This window comes from Phodopus roborovskii, unplaced genomic scaffold (assembly GCF_943737965.1).
Source record: "Phodopus roborovskii unplaced genomic scaffold, PHOROB, whole genome shotgun sequence".
Taxonomy (NCBI): Eukaryota; Metazoa; Chordata; class Mammalia; order Rodentia; family Cricetidae; genus Phodopus; species Phodopus roborovskii.
Genome location: NW_026126611.1, coordinates 966751 through 986353, shown reverse-complemented (window position 1 = coordinate 986353; position 19603 = coordinate 966751). Strand labels below are relative to the sequence as shown.

Sequence of the window (19603 nt, the reverse complement as noted above, 5' to 3'; positions counted from 1 at the left end):
CCTGACACAGGGCCCCTGGCTGGAAACCAGGCTAATGCCCTTGGGTCTTTGGCCCTTTGTGTTTGCTGTGCTGAGGGAAGAGCTAATGGTTCTTCCTTGAGGCAGCTGCTCTCCACTGATAGTTCTTCCTCTGCAGACCCCTGCTCCCTCAGCCTGCCTCTCCCTGACAGCAGCAGCAGCCTACCTTACCTGGGCCCACCAAGGAAGTTGATGCCTTCCTTTTGTCCTTTTTTGTCCTCTTTGGCTTGCCATTGCCCCATTCCCATTCCCATGTGCAGACTCTTGATGCTAGGCCAGATGACAACTACATAGATGTGGGCAACTGGAGGTTGTAGTTCCCTGGGGAGGCTAGCACCCTCACCAGCTATAGGAGAGCACCTCCAGTACTGTCAAATCTCCACACTCAGGCTGTCTCAGGTGACTGTCCTGGCTCCTTGTTCTCTGTCAGGCAGCTACATCAATAAGCCTGTGTCCCTATAGCTCTACGGTGCTGTGAGTCTTTGATTCCTGCATGGTTGGTGAATGAGTACAGCTCCTGCAGGTGAGAAGGAAAGGTGGTAAGGGGCTATTTACAGAGGTGCCATAGGTCTTCTCTGGGAAGCCTGGGCCTTAGTAACCTCGCCTGCAGCTCTTAACACAGTAGCAGCTGCATTTCCTCACCACAAGAGTGCCTTTGCTTTCCCTGACAGATTGTCCTTACTATAGCTGTACTTCAAAAATAAAGCAAGAAAATCTACTAAAACTGTAAGCCCTGCAAAGAGCTGTCTAAATCCACAGAGTCCTGTCCAAGAAGAATGTCACCAGAATTGAATTATTCTCTGCAATGGCAGAAGTTACGGGGCTGTTTTTCAGATATGCTAGGGGATCAATTCTTCCTTGGGTTGTTGTTGCACAGGGGGTGTTGATTTCTTCACATTCTTTTAGCACAGAGTACTGAGCATGTCCTCGCATAGATGGAAACAGTGGAGTGACTCCCCAGGAGAGATCCTTTCTGAGTCCCAGGCCTCTGCCAGAGAGATGTCCACCCTAGAATCCACACCCCTGAGCAGCATTTCCAATATCCCAGAGACAGCATGGTATCTGTACGTCCCAGCACCGTGACAGCGATCTTCATGGCACCAGAACGCGTCCCACACATGTGGCCAGTGCCATGAATGAGTCTAGAGGCCTTTAGCCACGTGTAGAGTAGACACAGTTTTAGGACAATGAGACTGAAGGCTAGTGAGACAGTGGTTGTAGCCACCTGCTGGGCCCAGACCTGAGGAGGTGGAGGAAACCGTGGGTCAAGAGAGGGCAGAGTTGTAGGACCAGAGCTACAGTGGTGAGCCGCCGGGTCGTCACTTGTCCCCAGGACAGTGACGAGCTCAGGACAGCAGCCACAGCCTTTATGGTTCCTTGTATGCCAGGCATCTCCTGTTTCCTGGTCTTTCGACCCAGGTGGTCTCAGCTGTGGCCCGGCCTGGTAAGACAGACGCTGCTTCTGGACCTTTTGCCCCTTGAGGACTTGATCCTCCCTGAGCTCTTAGGTCCCCAGCACTGTACGTGCCCGCTCTTCCCGGCCTCTGCCTGCACCCTGGGCCACAGTTATGCAGTCCAGCAGTGGCCTCCCTTCTGGGAGCTCTGGCACTCGAGACAAAGTCTGGGCTGTGTGTACCCTGACTGTGCACCCCTGCAGTGTTTTACTGTGCATGCGTGCTCTTCGGGCGTTGGATGATTCTGCAATGATGGGGACAAATGCCTTACTCTTGTTGGACTCAATGAATAGGAAATGCCCCCGTGTTTCAGCTCTAAATCCATATGTACACCCATAGCCACCAATCTTATGATATCTCATCTCTGATATACATATCTTGAACCTGTGTTTTCATATACAAAGAAAAGACCAGATAATCAAAAGCAATAAGCATTTCTTCCGACCCAGAAAAGGACAGTGTGAGGTTATCACCACTGTTAACGGATTTGTGAGCCCTGGTGGCACATGAGGCCCCGGACAGTTAGTCCTGACCACTGAGTGAATAGGCAGCAGTGTAAATCTCCTTACCCAACTGACTGATTCACTGCTCATCCAGGCTGGAAAGGTCTAGGACTTGGCTTCTATCTTTCACCTACGAGGCCACGCCGAACTTGACACATTGGGAGTTCCCACCCACACCCCCCCACCACCCCACCCACACCCTCACCCCCCAGACAAGGTTTCTCTGTAGCTTTGGAGCCTATCCTGGAACTTTCAGTAGACCAGGCTGTCCTCGAACTCATGGAGATCCACCTGCCTCTTCCTCCCAGGAGCTGGGATTAAAGGTGTGTGCCATCACAGCCTGGGAGTCTTAAATGGCATGTATCTTATCTAGCATTAAGTAAGACCAGAGAAGCCCATTTACCCCATTGTTATGGTCACTTGTAAACAGAAACATGATACCGGTCATTCTAGTTAAAGCCTAACAACTATGTAGGCATTGTGCCCTGGTTTGAGACTTGGGACTTTGAAGAACAGCTCTACTGTATCAGGGTGAGTTATAGTGGAAACATAATCGTGGTCTTGACTGTGAAGGTTGAGCTAGGAAAAGTTCTAGGGACCTGCGGCCAAAAGGCCAATTAGAGTGGCCTAGTGCTGGGTTGGTATCAAGCTGAGTGGCTGGCAGTGACTCTGGAAGCAGCTAGGGGCAGTCTGCAAGCAAGGATAGTACTCCTTTTACACCTTGCCACTTGTAGTGAGTTTTTTTTTTTTTTTCCTGTCTTAACTGCTTTTTTATTTCTTCAACACATAAAGTAGAGAGTTGTTATATTTCAAGATTAGAAAAAAATAGACAAAAGTCTTCACGATAGAAAAGACTCACAAATGCTTTAAGTTCAAAATGGCAGTGTTCAGTTTTAGCATGTTTGACACATTTTCAGAATCTGGACCTAAATGCGTAAATGCGGGTCCTGTGGGAACTGAGTTCTCACGGTCGCTGCAGGGACTGGCAGATAGGGGTGGGGTGCATCCCAGAGGTAGTCATCATCAAAGTCTGGGGCCCATCCCAGCCCCCCTGTGACCAAATGGCTACCAGAGTTGAAGTTTGGCCTCTCTCTTGCTATTATTCAGCGCGGCTGGAGAGGAGAAATGTGTTAAATTCCATTAAGGAGCTGTAAAGTTAGATGAGCTTCTTCACTTTGCCCCTTCTCATGGTGAGTGAGAGAGGCCTGCACACTAGGAGACTACAGGAGTAGAAGCAGAGATGACAAGGATGGACACCTGTTAGGGCTATCACCTTCACACTTCAGGGGTCATTAGGCAGGGCATGTTAAAGTCATTGCTTTCAGGTACCGAAGGAAGCCAAGAACAAGACTTACAGAAAAGTGTGTTGTTGTTGAGAAAGAGTCTCACTATGTGGCATTATCTAGCCTGGAACTCACAGAGATCCACCTGCCTCTGAGTCCTGAGTACCACCATGCCCAACCAAACAGTGTCCTCCTTAAGATGTAGAAACTGCCAATTTTCAAGGCTATCTCTGCTCCAAGTCCCTTCCCAACACCCCATGTCTGTCAGAGGCAGGAAGTGGCCAGCTACACTGTGGGGTTGGGGGGCTTGTGTGCTCAGCCCTGGAAAAGCCACACGTGGCTTTTTCTGTGCTTGGCAGGAAGTCCTCTAAGAGCCATCTGCATATGAATTTCCATTTCCAAAGTCATTAGCAGTAATAAACATCTAGATGTCCCACAGATGGTTAGAACTGGCACCAAGAGAAACAATTTTGACAGTTTCCTTCTACTAATAGCACTACCTCCTAATTAATTGCTTCCACTTTAATGGAATAATTATAGAATGAAATTTAATGACAGGTGGTCACAAATGAAAAATGTTCTGTCTTCCAGTACAAGTCAGCACTGTCTTTGTGAATATTTAGACCTGTACCACTTCCTTGAGTTAGTGTCTGGAGACAACTCGTCTTACTTTGGTTTTTCGTTTGTTTGGTGCAGGAGGCAGACAGTATGAGCACGACCAGTGGAGAAGATACTAGATGTCTCGCAGGTAAAATCCTCACCGGCATCTTAAAATGAATCAGTGGATGCTCTGTCCTTATAGCCACTGGGGTCCACCAACTTAATTCAAGATGTGTTTGCTTCTTCCAGAAGTGTGGGAAGAGAATGCAGTGCCCAGACTCTGCCCTCTGTTAGAGTGATGTCACCCAGACTCACCAGTGAGGAGATGGCAACTAGAACCACAGTTAAATGAAGGAAGAATTACTTTTCAGAGGTTTCTTTCTCCCACATAGACTGTAAGGAGTGTCCATTGGTTTGGTTTCAGAGGTTGCTCCTAACCCCATGACCCAAAAACACTCATCACTAGAATCACATGTGCTCCCTGATCTTAGCAGGACTTGAATTCCCTCATATGATTTCTTATTATTAAATTGTGGAAATGGTTTCCCAAATCATTAGTCTTTGAAATCATGGAGTCTTAATTATTCCCTTTACTGTGAAAAGACTCCATGACCAAAGGAACTTATGAAAGGACGTATTTAATTTGGGGCTCAAGGTTCCAGAGGGCAGAGCCCACGACCATCTTGTCGGGGAGCAGGGTGGCAGGCAGGCCAATGAGGACTTGCCAAATGGGAATCAAAGCCCACCCCCATGGCCACGCCTCCTCCAGCACGGCCACACCTAATCCTTTCCACCAAGCATTCAAACATACTAGCTTGTGCGGGTCATTCTCTTTCAGACCATCACACATGGTGCCTAATAGCCACACAATCCGTCAGAAATTACTTTTTCATTACAAATCCTAGCAATTCTTCCTTGCATGTGGGAAACTTGGTCCTGCTCAGAGGTGAAATGGCTCAGCAGTTAAGAAAAGGCCACTCTTCCAGAGAACCCAGGTGTGATTCCCAGCACGCACCTGATAGCTCACAACTCTCTGTAACTCCAGTTCCAGGGGACCTAAAGGGTCTTCTGGCCTCTGTGGGCTCCAGGTACCCAAATGATGCACAGACATACATGCAGGCAAAATACTCACAAAGATGAAATAAAGAAGTAAGGTAAAATTTTGGTAAAGAAGCTTAGAAGTAAGGTCCTCTCTAACCTCTGAAGTTATTACCTGTCTCCACTGGAGAATGAGAGTCACTGTGCCCAGGATCCTTACAGCCATGCTGTATCTTTGGGGACACTTGGTTCCCTTGGGAGATGCAAGCACTCCTGACCCCTGGGGAGATACATCTTACCAGTGCTTCTGTCTCTGAATTTTAGTAAGCTTCTAAAACTGCTCATTTTCACCTTCATTCTGACAACCACCCAGACCACTGGCCCAAGCATGCTGTACAGAGCTCTTGGGTAGGTCTCACCTTGAAATTCCTAGTTACCAGAAAGGTATGTAGCGCCCATATTTGAACAGTTTTTGTTTGCTCAGCTTTTTCTGCTTCTAAAGGACTTGTGTATACTGTGTCTGCAAGTCTTGTAGCTGCTATGGCTTTAATGTCTAGATTTGAAACTGGCTTTTCTGATCTTCCAGTTATTTCCCTGACCCCACTTCCTGTCCTCATTTTTGCTACTTTGAAACATTGCTGCCTCAAGAAGTTGTTTCTTTGTGGTTTATTTGTGTAACTTTGAAGTAAGTTTCTGATCTCTTAGATTGAAACTATTATTTCTGTGAAGGCTGTTTTCCTTCACAGACTCTGTATTCTGACTTGTCAATAAAATGTGTCATTCACAAGCTTAAATAAGCCATTGTGTTGGTGGGATAGTTATTTCATTTAAAATACCAGTGTGCAGAGCTTTGCCAATGAGAATACCTTCTTATGTTGTTTTCCAGTCAAGTCTTGTGGTAGAATTTCTACATATCAACTTAAAATAAAGATGTGTTTGTTTGTTTGTTTTTACTCAAACTTCACTTTTCTTTTTTGGTTTTTTAAAGACAAGGTCCTATTCTATTGCCCAAACAGCCCTGTGAGTCCTGAGGCCTCAGTTATATCCCTCAGTCACCTTTTTAGGTAGGCACGCCACCTCTTTCTTTTTTTTTTTTTTTTTTTTTTTTTCTTTATAGAAAAGTAACGTCGAGCCTAGAATCTCAGAGTCAGTGTTCCTAAACTATGAACAATAACACATTTTCAGAAATCAAGAAAACTGACCCATATATCATTTTCAAGGGTATACTCTGCTAGAATGAGTGCTTCATCCCATGGAACACAGGGCAAAGAATTAAGTGATTTCTTTCACGTACGGGCAGGTATTACTCTGCAGTTTATAACAGTAAGGCGACAGAAGAACAGGGACCACAACGCTGGACTGTTACGTGGAAAGGGATGAGTACTTACTTCTGAGTGGGATGGAAACAATATTTTTATTATCAGTCAATACTTTTAGAAATATATGCTAACATGTATGTAAGGTGCGATATGAACTAGAAAACAAGAAAGCCGGGATCAGTTCCAAAGTACAAGTAAAATGGAAAGATAGGTAATACCAGCACAATTATTTTAGAAAGCAACAGTTCAAGCACAACAGAAATAATGACAGTCTGAGCAATAAATGCCTTTTGGTTTTTATTCCCTTTGAACACATGTGGACAGTTCACAGACCCTAACTATGAATCAGGCCCATATCAACCCACCATTCTAAAATATTTATTGAGGAAATGACTTGCAAATTTACTTAGAAATACCAATAAAGGTACTGCATTTAAAACTCATGGAATGGATGGGATGTCACAGAAAATAAACCAGGAAGCACTCACGGGGAGTCCATAACTCCAGCTCAGTCACAATCCTACTCGCATATATGTTGAAGCTGGCCACTAAGGTAAGCTCTACTGATGCGTTGCGGTCAATCCCCACTTATTTCAATTGCTTAGCCAATGACTGCCCTGTGTGCATTTCTGATTCAGGCTGCCAGAGCCAAATGACAACACCCTGCCCCTCCGAATGGAGTGCTGTGTGGCAACTGCTGTCCCTGTTTCCTGAGAGCCGGGCACAGAGGCTAGCTTAAATAACTCACACAAGGGTTAAAGGAACAACACCTTTGGGTAGAAATTAATTAGGGGCTGGAGAGACTCCCAGGATTATCACTGTTTTGTTTTGTTTTGTTTTGTTTTTGGAAGCCTTGGAAAATAGAAGACACATTTATATTATTCAAAATGCAAACGAGACACTGGAGAGATGGCTCATCATGACCTGTAACTTCAGTTCTAAGGGGATCTGCCCTCCACGGGTACTTCCTTTACGTGGTGCACATACACGTAAATAAATTCTTAAAAAAAAAAAAAAAAACTGAATGCAAAAGAAGAATTCTTTATCAGGCAAACCTATCTAACTAAAGTAAGGATGAGGTCTAAGGTATTTCCAATAAGTATAAACTAGACTCACTTACCATTACATCTGTCTTATAGGAAACGCAAAAAATGAGGGCCGGTGAAATCTCTCAGCAGGTAAAGGCAACATTACAAAGCCTGAGGCCCAAAGGTAGATAGATCCCTACACCTACAGTGGATGGAGAAGGCAAAGATGAGTTTTCTTCAGATTTCCACCTCGGCGCACTCACAAATACACGTTATAATAAACGGTAAGCAGCTTTTAAAAAAAAAAAATTCTTTTTAAACGGGTAGAAATACTGTCACACCTAAGTTACTTCCAGTTTTTAAGAACTCATAACAGGCATCCGAAAAGAAAGCACTCACAGGTTCACAGGAACCAAACAGGCTGCAACCACCGCAGGATCACCACCTTAAAAAGTGTCTCCTACCTCCTGATGAAATTAAGTACACTGGGCGTCATAAATAAGACTTTTACTTTATAAGAAGGAAGAACCAAGATCCTGTTTTGAGGTGTTATTAAATACAAAATATAAAATACTCTGTGACCCAGATGAAGGGGGAGGAAATCCTCCAACACCTCAAGTCTCATGCAATAAAATCCAGGGGTCTGTTGAATCCGCCTTTTCGGTTCATGTACTGCCTGTACTTCCTCTTCTGAGACACATTTATGGAGTAGGCATTTACAGAGCCATCCAACTCAAGTCAAAGGAGGCAAATCGCATTAATTGCATCGTTTCTATTTCTTCCTCGGTAATCTGACGTTCTTTGCTCTCTGTTTGTGTAGTTCCTTTCTTCTCCTCATCTCGTCTTTCTTTCAGTCGAGAATGGGAAGATGTGGATCTACGTCTCCTCGGAGACCTGGAGCATCTTCGGTGTGGGGATCCTGAGTGGTTCCTTCTGCAATCCCTCTCCCGGGGCCCTGGACCTTTCTCCATCCCGGGATTGGATCAGGACGGAGCGGCTATGGCTATGACCCATCGGAGTTCCACTCCTCCGACCGACCGCAGCTTAGAATTTTTACAAAGAAGAAATGAAAAAGGAAGTCCCTGGGATTGAAATGAAAGGATACCAGGCAGTACCAAAACCAATTGAAAAAATATAGAGAGAGACCATAAGTGAAGTTCTTAAATGATGTAAATAATAAAAACCCGGAGTCAGACGTAGAGGAAAATGCTGAGAAATCAGAGAGAAAAAAGAGCAAGCCACAGCACGCCTTACCTCCTTGGCGTCTCAGCAGACAGAACAATTTCCTGTTTCCCCGCTGCTTATATCCTTTTTCCACCCAGCTACCTCACTTCCTGTCTGTCTGTACAGACCTCCAGACCTCTATGGTTAGCTAGCTGCAGGCTCCACTCTCTGACCTTCAGTCACGCTTTATCCGTACAGGTAAGATATCACCACAATAGATCTCCAGGAAAGGTAACTGCACGGGCAGTTAAAAAGCTAAATGTATTATAATTTTGACTCGCAACTCTGCTTTTCCCATATGTTTTGAAAGACAAATGCACTCTGTTACTGACTGTAAGGTGTGTGAGGAAATGATCTGTGGCAGATTCAGACTGTATGTTACGAGTTTGGGACGATGAATGTATTGCTTTTGTTTTTGTTTGGTTTGGTTTGTTTCTTGAGACAGGGTTTCTCTGTAGCTTTGGAGCCGGTCCTGGAACTTGCTCTGTAGACCACGCTGCACTCGAACTCATAGAGATACGCCTACCTCTGCCTCCTGGGTGCTGGGATTAAAGGCATGTGCCACCAACTCCCAGCCTGGGATGATAAGAAACCTACAGAAACCAGATAAATTAGCCGTAGAATATACATAAGAGGAAATGATAAGGGAATCAAAACCTCACGCTAAAAATATTGGCAGAAGTGAGGATACAGACAGACCATTTTGTGAGGCTCTAGAATGAGAATTTTCGTTTATTTTTGAGGCCAAAGGCCAGTCAAACTTAGTCCTTCTTCCTCAGCCTCCTTAATAGAGTTACAGATACATATTACCATGTCCAGTAAAATGAGTCTCCCCCCCCCCTTTTTTTTAGTAAAGTTTTATTTTTGTGTTTTGTCTGTATGTACATCTGGTGTCCACAGAGACCAGAAGACAGCATCAGATCTCCTAAGACTGGAATTACATGCGGTTTTGAACAGCCTTGTGGGTGCTGGGACTTGAACCTGTGTCCTCTGGAAAAGCAGGCAGTGCTCTTAACCACTGAGCCATCTCTGCAGCATAAAATGAGTCTTAATAGATTCAAAAGATATATGTGTAAAGTATCTTCTCCAGCCACAGCGAAATGAAGCTAGAAATGAGTAACGTAAGGAAAACTAGAAGTCTCAGGAAAAGGCCATGGTATTAAACGACTAGAAGAGGATATAAATGGAAATGTAATTGAACAAAACTTAGGAAATGCAGTGATGGTGGTGCTGAGGAAATGTTTAGCTGTGAAACCTTCATTGTCAAGAAGAAAGCCAAGTGTGATGGCTCGTGCCTATGACCCCAGTTTAGGCATCTGAGGCAGGAGAACTGATGTGAATTAAAGGCCAACCTGGGCCATTCGCCTCAAAAATATTAACACACACACACACACACACACACACACACACACACACACACACACACTGAAGCAGAAGGATTCCAAGTCTTCTGCTATGGAGGGAGTTCAAGACCAGCCTAGGGAACTTAGTTAAACCATGTCTCAAAAAAGAGGCAGAGTACTTGCCCCCAGTTTACACAAGGCCCTGAGTTCAATCCCCAATATTGGCATTGGGGGTGGTGCTGGGGGAGGGTGCTATCTCAACTGACACAGAAACTTTATTCCTGCCTTTTCATGTGATTTGCATCGAAAGAATTACCGAGCCCCCCTCGGTCTACCTCCTGATAGCTTCTTTGTGCGAGCTCCTTCTATTGTGTGTAGAGCAGAAAGCTAAAGGCATATTAGCAGCCTATCAGTCAGAGCCCTGCTCAAGTAGCCGTCTATTATGGACACCCCTGCAGTGGGCAGGAGACAGTGGATATTGCCTATGTATTCTGGCCAGTCTCTTATGTCAACTTGACACAAACTAGAGTCATCTGAGAGTATGGAACCTCAATTGAGAAAATGCCTCTATAAGAGCAGACTATAGGCAAGCCTGTAGTCAGTGATTGGTGTGGGTGGGGCCACCCCGGGGCTGTTGGTCCTGGGTTCTATAAGGAAGCAAGCTGAACAAGCCAGTAGACAGCATTCCCCTCTGGCTTCTGCTTCAGCTCCTGCCTCCAGGTCCCACCTGGTTCAAGTCCTGTCTTGGTTTCCCTCAAGGGACAGTGATTCAGGATATGTAAGACAAATGAACCCTTTTATCCCCAAGTTGCTTTTGGTCATGGTGTTTCATCATAGCAAGAGTGACCCTAACTAATATACCAGGATCACCAGAAAACAAGTCATATAGGTAGGTATTGGTTTCAAAAGAGCAGGGAATTCATGAATCTAGTCAATTTTGTTGCAATAGGCCAGGGACAGAATGAAGTCATGGGGACTCTGTCCACTGAGCACTTTTGGGTCCAGGGACCAGCAGACACTACATTTGTGAGTCTCTGGTGGCTGCTGATTCCATGCCCAACCCTTTACCCACCCTGCTGGATACATGTAGGCTCTGTGTCCACATGGCCCTTTTAGAGCTGGCTGGCTGGCTGGTGGCTATGGGAACCCAGAGATGTATCCTTGTGGGATTAACAGACACAGCTATTACTGAGATAGCCTGTATTACTGACTCTTCATCAAGACCCCTTGAATACATCCCATGTTCAGGATGGTGGAGAGCAGCAATATTTGACATCTCATGTGGCTTTTGTGAAGGTCAATCCAAGCACAGAGAATATCCAAGCCGCAGGAAACTGAGGTCAGAACTCAGCAAGTATGAAAACGCATTTCCAACTTTTAAGTTCTTGCTGCCTCTCAGGACACCGTTATCTCTCCTTTGATCCCATTCATAAAGGCAAAAGTGTGGCTTCTGCTGTGAGGAGCCATATAAACTGGAAGCTGAAAATGCAGACAGGCAAGGCAACAGCTGTTAAACGAGGCTGGGTGATTCCCGTGGCTACTGATGCGGCCTCCGGTTCAGAAAAACTGAAGCTGCACTGTGGTGTTAGTAAACCACACAGCAGCCCCCAGAACACTAATTTCAGTCGGTGCCCTCTGACAATGCACCCCAATGAGAAGGGAGAGAAGGAAATGTCAGGTTATGTCCCAGGCCCACACCCTCCATCTGCGCCTGTGTCAGGGCTCACAGGAACATATGCTGCCTGTTGCTCACTGACCATCTGTTCGCAGGGCTGTGAAGTGTGCCCGTTACCTTGGAGATGGGACCCTTGATTGGCGCAACACCACAAACATTTGCTCCTCAGGTTCCACTTTTATCTGTGCTCTGGAATGGGGCTAGGGGAGGCAGAGGGGAAGGGGGCAGGCTGGAGGGAAGTGTGAGCTGAAAGGCCAGGCAAAGGGGGACAGGCTGGAGAAGTATGTGTGCATGGGGGGGGAGGTTCCAGGGTGGGCTGTGAAGAGCTTCCCTAGGCATTCCTGTCTGCTCTTCCCAGCATCCCACCCACTGCCGGCCCCCACTCAGGCACAGCTGGAGGTGCGGCTGATGAATCCAAAGCGAGGATCTGTCTCTCTTTCCCAGGGCTCATTGGGCCTGGCTCCAACACAGAATCCATCTCAAAAGCTGGTGTCTGTGGAGCGTCAGTCTTCCACTCCAGCTCTGTCTCATGATACGGCATCTGTCCTCCCCTACCCTGTTGGAGCTGGTGTGAGGGGAGACAAACAAGCTGCTATGAACAACCATCAGTCCTGAGAAACATCTCTTGCTTAGTTTGGATGGTGGAAGGGGGCTCTGCCATGGTCCCAGGGGGAGTTCCAGGTCTCTGGCAAGGGTCAGGGAAAGGGAATCACGCCTTTTAACAAGCTGCTCCCATTCACACGGCTGCCATTCCAGCACAGGACAGGCACCTTAGCACAAGGCCAGGGTCAGACTGGGCTCTGTTCTTTTCATGAGAAGTTTGGGGATCCAGCGTCACAAAAATCTCAAGTCTATTTTCTTCTGCCATCGCTCAGTCTGGGAGCAAACTGGCCATCATGTAGGGCCCTAGGGCACATGGAAGCCATTTGAAAAGGGAGCTATGACCACAGAGACCACACTTTAATGCTTCATCATAATGGGCAAATGTGTTGGCATCCCTATCAGGTGAGGGTTTTAAAATTATTGTTTGAATCTTCTTCAAGCTCACATGGCTTTTGTGAGTAAAAGGCAAGCTTAGGTGCAAATCAAAGAGAGGACCATTGGTCTATTTTTGCCTAATTCCACCTGTTCTGGCCCCTCTCTCTTGGCAAAAAAAAAAAAAAAAAAAAAAAGATTTCCTGTGAAAGTTCCAAAGATTAAGAACATGCTGAGAAAGGAAGGCGGTGTCCCTGGTCAGCCAGGGGCTTTTACAGAAGGCAGAGATTAGAGAGCCATCCGGTGGGAATTCCAGCCTGCTTTGGTGCAACAGAAACTCCTATGCCCTGGCAGCAGTGGCCTGGTGATGAAGATGGGGGGGGGGGAGACATTGTGCAGTATCTGAGTGGCTGCTGGTGGCTTTGAAGTGTATCTGTTCCTTCACACCACCCCCCTTAGCTATTCTCACACCTAGTTCTGAGGAGCAGGGGCCACCTCTTCCCTGACCCCATGTTCTTTGCTTGGCCACACCCTCTAGCCACACCCTCGGTCCCGTGTTTGGTTCTCACAGGCTGGTGGTGCCACTCTCTGGGCCCAATCAGCTGCACTGTTACCCCCCACCCCTCCAGAGACAGTTTCTCTGTGTATCCCTGGCTGTCCTGGACCTTGCTCTATAGACCAGGCTGGACTCAAACTCACAGAGACCTGCCTGCTTCTGCCTCACAAGTGCTGGGATTAAAGGCGTGCGCCACCACCACCTGGCACACTGATCCACTTCAGACCCATCCTCATAATGCCTGAGCCTAGGAGCCTCTTCTGAAGATCATGATCCCTCTCAGAAGCAAAACTTGGAAATAACTGCCACAGGATCCACTAAGAACACCATAAAACGCTTCCAAGAATGACAGCCACACACAGAACCCTACAAACACATAGGGTGTCACCCACTATACCCGCCTCCACACACAAGTGTCACCGTGTGGGTTGGGTCCTCACTCTACCCCTGTGCCATAGCCACCCACTAAAGGTGCTAGGGATTCCAAAGCATAAACCAAACCAAAACAAACAAACAAACCAGTAGGGTATCCAGCAGTTAAAGAAAAAAAAATAATCATCTTCATTGTACATATCTAAATACAGTGTCTGAGACATGCTTGTCCTAAGTTTTTTGTTGCTGTTGTTGCTTATCTAAGATTCAAACTCAGCTGGACATTAGTGGGGGTTCTACCTGGCCCTGCCCTTTCTCAGAGCTTGTGCTTGGCCCTTGGGGAGGAGAGGTCCTATCTAACCCACCCCATACTTCGTCATTCCGCCCTTCCTCGCCTCCGGCCTTTTTTGTCTTACTCTCCTGAAACTCTCATCTCCTGGCAGAGCACTAACTTCTGTCTCATGCTCCTTCCCTCCTTCCTGCTGCTGTTGGAAGCACCCAGGGTAGAAAAGGATGCAGGACACCAGCCAGGGCCCAGATTGAGTGTGTAACTGGGCCCGTGTAATGAGATTATCTGTCATTTCTCAAGTGTTTTTCAGGGGGGGAAAAAAAGTGGGTTGGGTGAAGACTTTCGGAACCAGGAAGTAATGTCTCCTGTCAGCAGCTCTGGGCCAGCCAAAACTGCTGGCCATGGCAAACAGATAGCTGTGACAGTGTCCTTATTCCGTCCACACACCATCCGTGATTTGAAGGCCACCAGAGAACTTGTTTTTCTTGATGCAAGTGGTAGTGGTGGTGATGAGCACGGATGTGCAGCTCCGCAGTGTTGCTCACAGCAACCCGGAAAGTTCTTTCATCTCTTGGAACTTTGACTCAGATAAAAGTCATTTCAGGACAAGCTCCGTGAAGCAACAGTCCCTAGTTATAGCAAACACAACCATATGAATACCGGCTTTGTTACGTTTTATCTTCCATAATACTTTTGTAATTTACATAGATCTTTTTGTAACATGCTTAAGCTTTTTGGCCTTGTCCACGCTTCATTTTTATTTCTATTTAGGATGAAATTTTCATCTAAAATCTTCTTTCTAAATCTAAAGGTGTTCTCTTTAACCCTCTTTACTAAAACATCTCATTTTTCTAACTTGATATTCCTTTTTCCCATTTGATGGCTATTTTTGCCTCATTTTTCTTACAAAATTTAGAAGCTATTTTCTTCTCTAAAAATTTTTATTACTTTTTACATTTGTGGTGTATGTGTGTGTGTGTGTCTTGCATGTGGAGGTCAAAGGACAACTTCTGAGAGTTGGTTCTCTCTTTCCCCATATGGATTCTAGAAACTGAATTTAAGTCATCCGGCTTGGAGTCATTACCTGTGTTCAGACATCTCACCACCCGAAATAAAGGACACCAATGATATTGCCCTGTATATGGAGGTTCTTCCTTTTGCCATGACTTAGACAAAAATCCTATTGGAACTGTTTGCTCAGGTGTTTTTGCCATAGCCTTAGGTGTAGACAGTCATCTGAGTTTCTTGTGACTTCTAACACTGAGGGGCACCTGCCTGTTACATCAGGATCTGAGCCTGCTCTAAAGCTGCTTATTTTTTGTTTCAGTCCTACATGGCACTCCTGTTTATCTAGTTTTAAAGAGGAGGATTAGCAACGTGGGCAAGTTGTAGTATGAAAATCTACCCACCCCAGGAAACCGTGAGTATCTGAAGCTGCTTTACATTTATGGGCAAAGGCTGTTATATTTTTCAATAACTTTCTCGGGTGTCATACATGTCTTACAAAACCATAAGACTCCCAAGACTTTTACAGCTGTGCGTGGCTCTTGAACCTTGTGTGGATTGATCTCCCATCCCCATTCCTTTTGGTAAAGCTGTGTCTTTTAGATACTTTTTAAATTCTGTAAAACCACGCAGAGGTTAGTATTGTGTTACCTATGCAATGAAACCTCTTCACACAGGGTTGTAAGAACATAAAGCAAGATCTCGGGCCACTGCCCCATGACAAATAGTAGGACTGTGAAGGTAATGTGGAGTAGGATTCTGAAGATCTACCATTGGCTATTTCAAGTAATTGAAAATTGGTCTTGATGTGCAGCAGCTCAGGGAATACTTTTTAAAAAATGTGCTGTTAGAATCTAATCAAGCATGGAAAGACCCCCTCCCCAATACTACCCTATTGAACTCTCTGTAATCTCTGATTATTCCCCAAGAGACACATGGCTTCTTCAAAAACCATATTGGGATTTTGAAAGGACCTTTGGCTGGACAAATAATCTCCACCTTTTCTATTTCTTGAATGGTTTGATCATAGCTTCTAGGCAGACTCTGCTGTTTGATATTCACCACCCTACTCAGGGCAAGCAATTTTACAGGCTACCATTTTGTTCAACCACTACCTTCACAGTTCAAGCCCTCAGCAGAAAAAATTCTCTCCTCAAAAGCATCCAAGGTGTACTCTAGCGATACATCCACTCCCAGGATGCTCTTCCGCAATGGAGAAATGAACACTGTATACTTTGTGGTGGGAGAAATGTCCAAAGCTTGTTCGTTTTTACCTTTACTGTTTTATCTCCATATCCATCCACATTGCCCCAAGTGCTTTTTGGGTTGCTATGCAATGTGATAAACTTGGCTCCAGTATCCACCAAAACCTAAGTAATTTGAAATTAATTGCAGACCAGTTCTTTCATAATTTTAATGGAGAGCAACTGCTTCCAGGGACTTAGCTGAGGGTTGGTGGAAATAGAGAGAAGGAATCTGACTCTAACAGGGCCTTGTCCCCCTGGACCGGGCAGTAATGTGGCTTTGGGGAGTGGAGATACCTGGGACCCTTTTAAGAAAAATTTTATGGCTCTAGTAAAAACTGACAAAGGCATAGGCCAAGTGTGATGTTTGGTTGGCAGCCCAAAGGCTGGGTGTCCATGAGGCAAAGGAAATGGGCAGGCAAGTGGCCTCTCAGGTCTGAAAGGCAATGGTTTCTTTCCCATCATCTCGTGTTGAAATAAGTTCTGGGTCTGCTAGAACTTCCTAAAGCAGTAGTGACTTGGAGCCTGGGTCTACAATGGCAGCCTTTGGAGCTAAGTTTACCCTTGAGACAGGAGCATGCAGATTTGAAAGGAAATATCTGTTGTAAGTGGGAAGGGCTATGTAGGATCTGTGTCCTGTTCATGTCTAAACAAACAGCATGCATTGCCTAACCTTAGGACTTCTAGGACCTTACAGTTGCTTGAGAAGGTCTTCACTGATATAGCCCAGCAGGGTGTGGTGGGCAGGGCTAGAAGGCTGCATGTTCTAGAGTTCCTGCTCTTCAGACAGACCAGAAAGCATGTTGCCCAGAGAGACACCTGCGTTTGTAATGGGCAGAGCTATTTTGGAGTTGCTCTATGGGGGAGATAAACAGAGGGGAGTGGTATTAATATGAACCCATGGAGCAAGTGTTCGCCTAGAATGTTCTGTGCAGACACAGTTATTTCTCTGATAGAACATACTCCTTGAGCCAGGTGGTGTTGGCACACACCTTTAATCCAAGCACTTGGGAGACAGGGGCAGGTGGATCTCAGTGCGTTCGAGGCCAGCCTGGTCTACAAAATGACTTTCAGGACAGCCAGGACTGTTACACAGAGAAACCCTGTCTTGAAAAAACAAACAAACAAAAAGAACATACTTCTTGATAGGAGGCAGTATCCATTCTCCACCCCCATCCCCTCAACCTCCTACCCCCTCCACCCCAACCCCCACCACTCTTATACTTCAAATATTATCCGCAGAGGAATCCAGACCAGCAACAGCCACATGGGTCAAAAAAGCCCTCCCTGGCTTCCAGGATGCTCAACCCACTGTCTGATTGTGTGCTCCAAAGAGAGCCAGAAATCCATCTTTCTGGGACTGCCAAATAGGAGCAGGAAGTCATAATAAACACTAAATTTACCCATTCTGCAGGGAAACTCAAAGCAAGTCTGTGGGAGTGAGCGGTGCATTTTTGAAGCATCCCAGAACCTCTTGCACATACGGGTCCTCTCCTGGACCCAGCTCTTAGGTTTCTTTCCCTGCCCAGCTCTTCCAGGAACATTCCCAGGGTCCCACCTGAACTTCAAGCTCCTTTGCGAATTCAAGGGTTTGATAAAATTAAACCATTCACACTTGCCTGACAAGTAGAGCTGCACCACCTCCTCCCTTTCCCTCTGCTTACAAATGGCCCTGTGGATGAGATCAAACAGTAGCTCTGCTCTCTCCCAGCCCTAAGGAACTCACAAATGCCCAGGTGTGGAGAGCCCAGCTGGGGAAAGAGAAGGGAGAAGGGCTGGGTAGCCACCACCAGGTGGGTAAGGAGATGAAATAAGATGGTTTGGGGGAGGGCTGATCTACAGCAATCCTGTTTTCCCTCAGAGTGCTCCTGGTGGGGTGTGGGAGTCTTATAGGTCCCACAGTACTCCACACTTTGTTTTCCCAGCCACAGACCTGGCAGAGCTTGCAGCTGGGGCTGGGGTGAGAGCTTCCTTACCAGAGAGCATCAGGACAATAATTAATAGAGAGGAGAATGTGGTGGGAAGTCACAGTATGAAAAAAAAAACAAACAAACAAAACTAATTCAGGAGCTGGAATGGAAAACATGGAATTCCTCAGACAAGTGATTTCCCTCAACTTTTCTCATTGAGCTGTGTTCACCTTAGTAAGAGCGGGTACAGCAGCTGTTTTGAGCAGGTAGCTGTGAGATGAAAGCACTTCCATCTGGCCCCTGGAAACTTTTCCCACTGAGTAAATGATCTGATTCAACCCCAGGCTGGATCCTGTGGTGGCTGTCAAATAATTTGCCAGAACTTTTCGAATGATGTATTGCTAGTTACTAAAGTAATGATTCCAAGTGACTCTGTCTTGTTCCAGCTACAACTCTCTGGCTTGGTTGTGAAAACTTCTGCTTTGACTTCTAAATGACTTTTAAAAAATAAATAAATAAATAATCACTTCCAGGTAACTCCCACAGCCACTTCAGACCCTGGCCTTGGTGACCACAAGTCTGGAGACAAGGTTCTAGCCAAGACAGCCAGCAATGGGCTCAACACCAGTTTTCTTGGCTCGTGTGTTCTAGCTTCGCATCTTAACACCTCGGGCTCTTCCAGGCTCCTAAGCCCACCTTGTTGTGTTTCCAGAAGCTTGTGCAGCATCCTGACTCCGTGTGACATGTCTCAAGTCCTCTCCTTTTAAGGCCATCGGGGATCTGAGCCACGGGCAGGGAGCTAGCCAGGCAACAAGGATACAAGAGTTGCTGCTACACATAGTTTGACTCTCAAGTTTCTAAAAGAGAAACCTGGACCGCCGGAGCCTCCCAGGGATGCTCCAGTCACTTTGACCCTGCTGCTGCTATTGGTACCAGGTAAAGCGCACGATGTGAGCCTCAGCTGTGTGAGTTAAATGTAGCCTACAGCTGTCACTGGCTCCTCCAGAAATAGTCGGAATAAAGATAATGGCAGAGGTGGTGAGGAGACCATGGGCTGCACACCATGACTGCTGCCCCCCACCAGAAAAAAAAAATCCGTGACTGAAGAGCCCACTGACAGAGAGAACAGAAAACCACGCTAAACTGTGAAAGGAATTGCAAGCCCGAGGAAATGGTTATTGGACCAAAGGTATAGTTTCATTTCTGTCGCTGAGATAAAGTACTCTGACAAAAGGCAGCTTGTAAGAGAAAGGACTTAACTCACAATTCCAGGGTATAGTCCATCACTGAGGACAAGTCAGGTGGCAGGAAGCTAAAGCAGCTAACCCATCACATACGTCAAGAACAGAGGGAGGACTTGCAAGTAGCTCAGCAGGTAAAGGTGCCTGCTGCCAAGCCCAATGTCTTAATTCCACCCCTGGGACCCACATAGTAAGAGGAAAGAATCTACTCCTGTAAGTTCTCTGACTGCCACACAAGCCTCCTGACCCACAGGACAAACAAGTAAACCTAAAGCTTTTGAATTTTAAGTTTTTTAAACGGAGCAGAGAGAAACGGCTGCACGTATGCAGAAGGCACGCCTAATTTTCTCTACTCTTACACAGTGCAGCACCAAAACCAAAGGGGCAATGCTACCTACTTTCGGAACAGGTCTTCTCGTATCAACTACGGCAGCCGAGGTAAGGTCTCCACAGACACACTCAAAGACCAAACTGAGCGACAATTCCTCATTAAGACTCTTCCGCCACTTTAGGTTGTGCCAAGATG

The 19603-nt window shown here is 46.1% G+C and overlaps 1 protein-coding gene across 5 annotated transcripts in view; it reads left to right on the top strand.

Annotated features, from left to right (window-relative positions):
* The window catches only part of Fam120b (family with sequence similarity 120B), a 417663-nt gene that overhangs the window by 22133 nt on the left and 375927 nt on the right, over positions 1-19603 (top strand). For 2 of the 5 annotated variants that reach the window (XM_051206101.1, XM_051206097.1), the window contains 2 exons: positions 3955-4006; positions 4111-5693. In XM_051206101.1, the coding sequence (XP_051062058.1) occupies positions 3955-3995 (41 nt within the window). In that variant the 3' untranslated portion in view covers positions 3996-4006; positions 4111-5693. Of the gene's footprint in view, positions 1-3954; positions 4008-4107; positions 5694-19603 lie in introns of those variants that run through there. The other 3 variants (XM_051206100.1, XM_051206096.1, XM_051206098.1) reach the window with 2 other exon arrangements.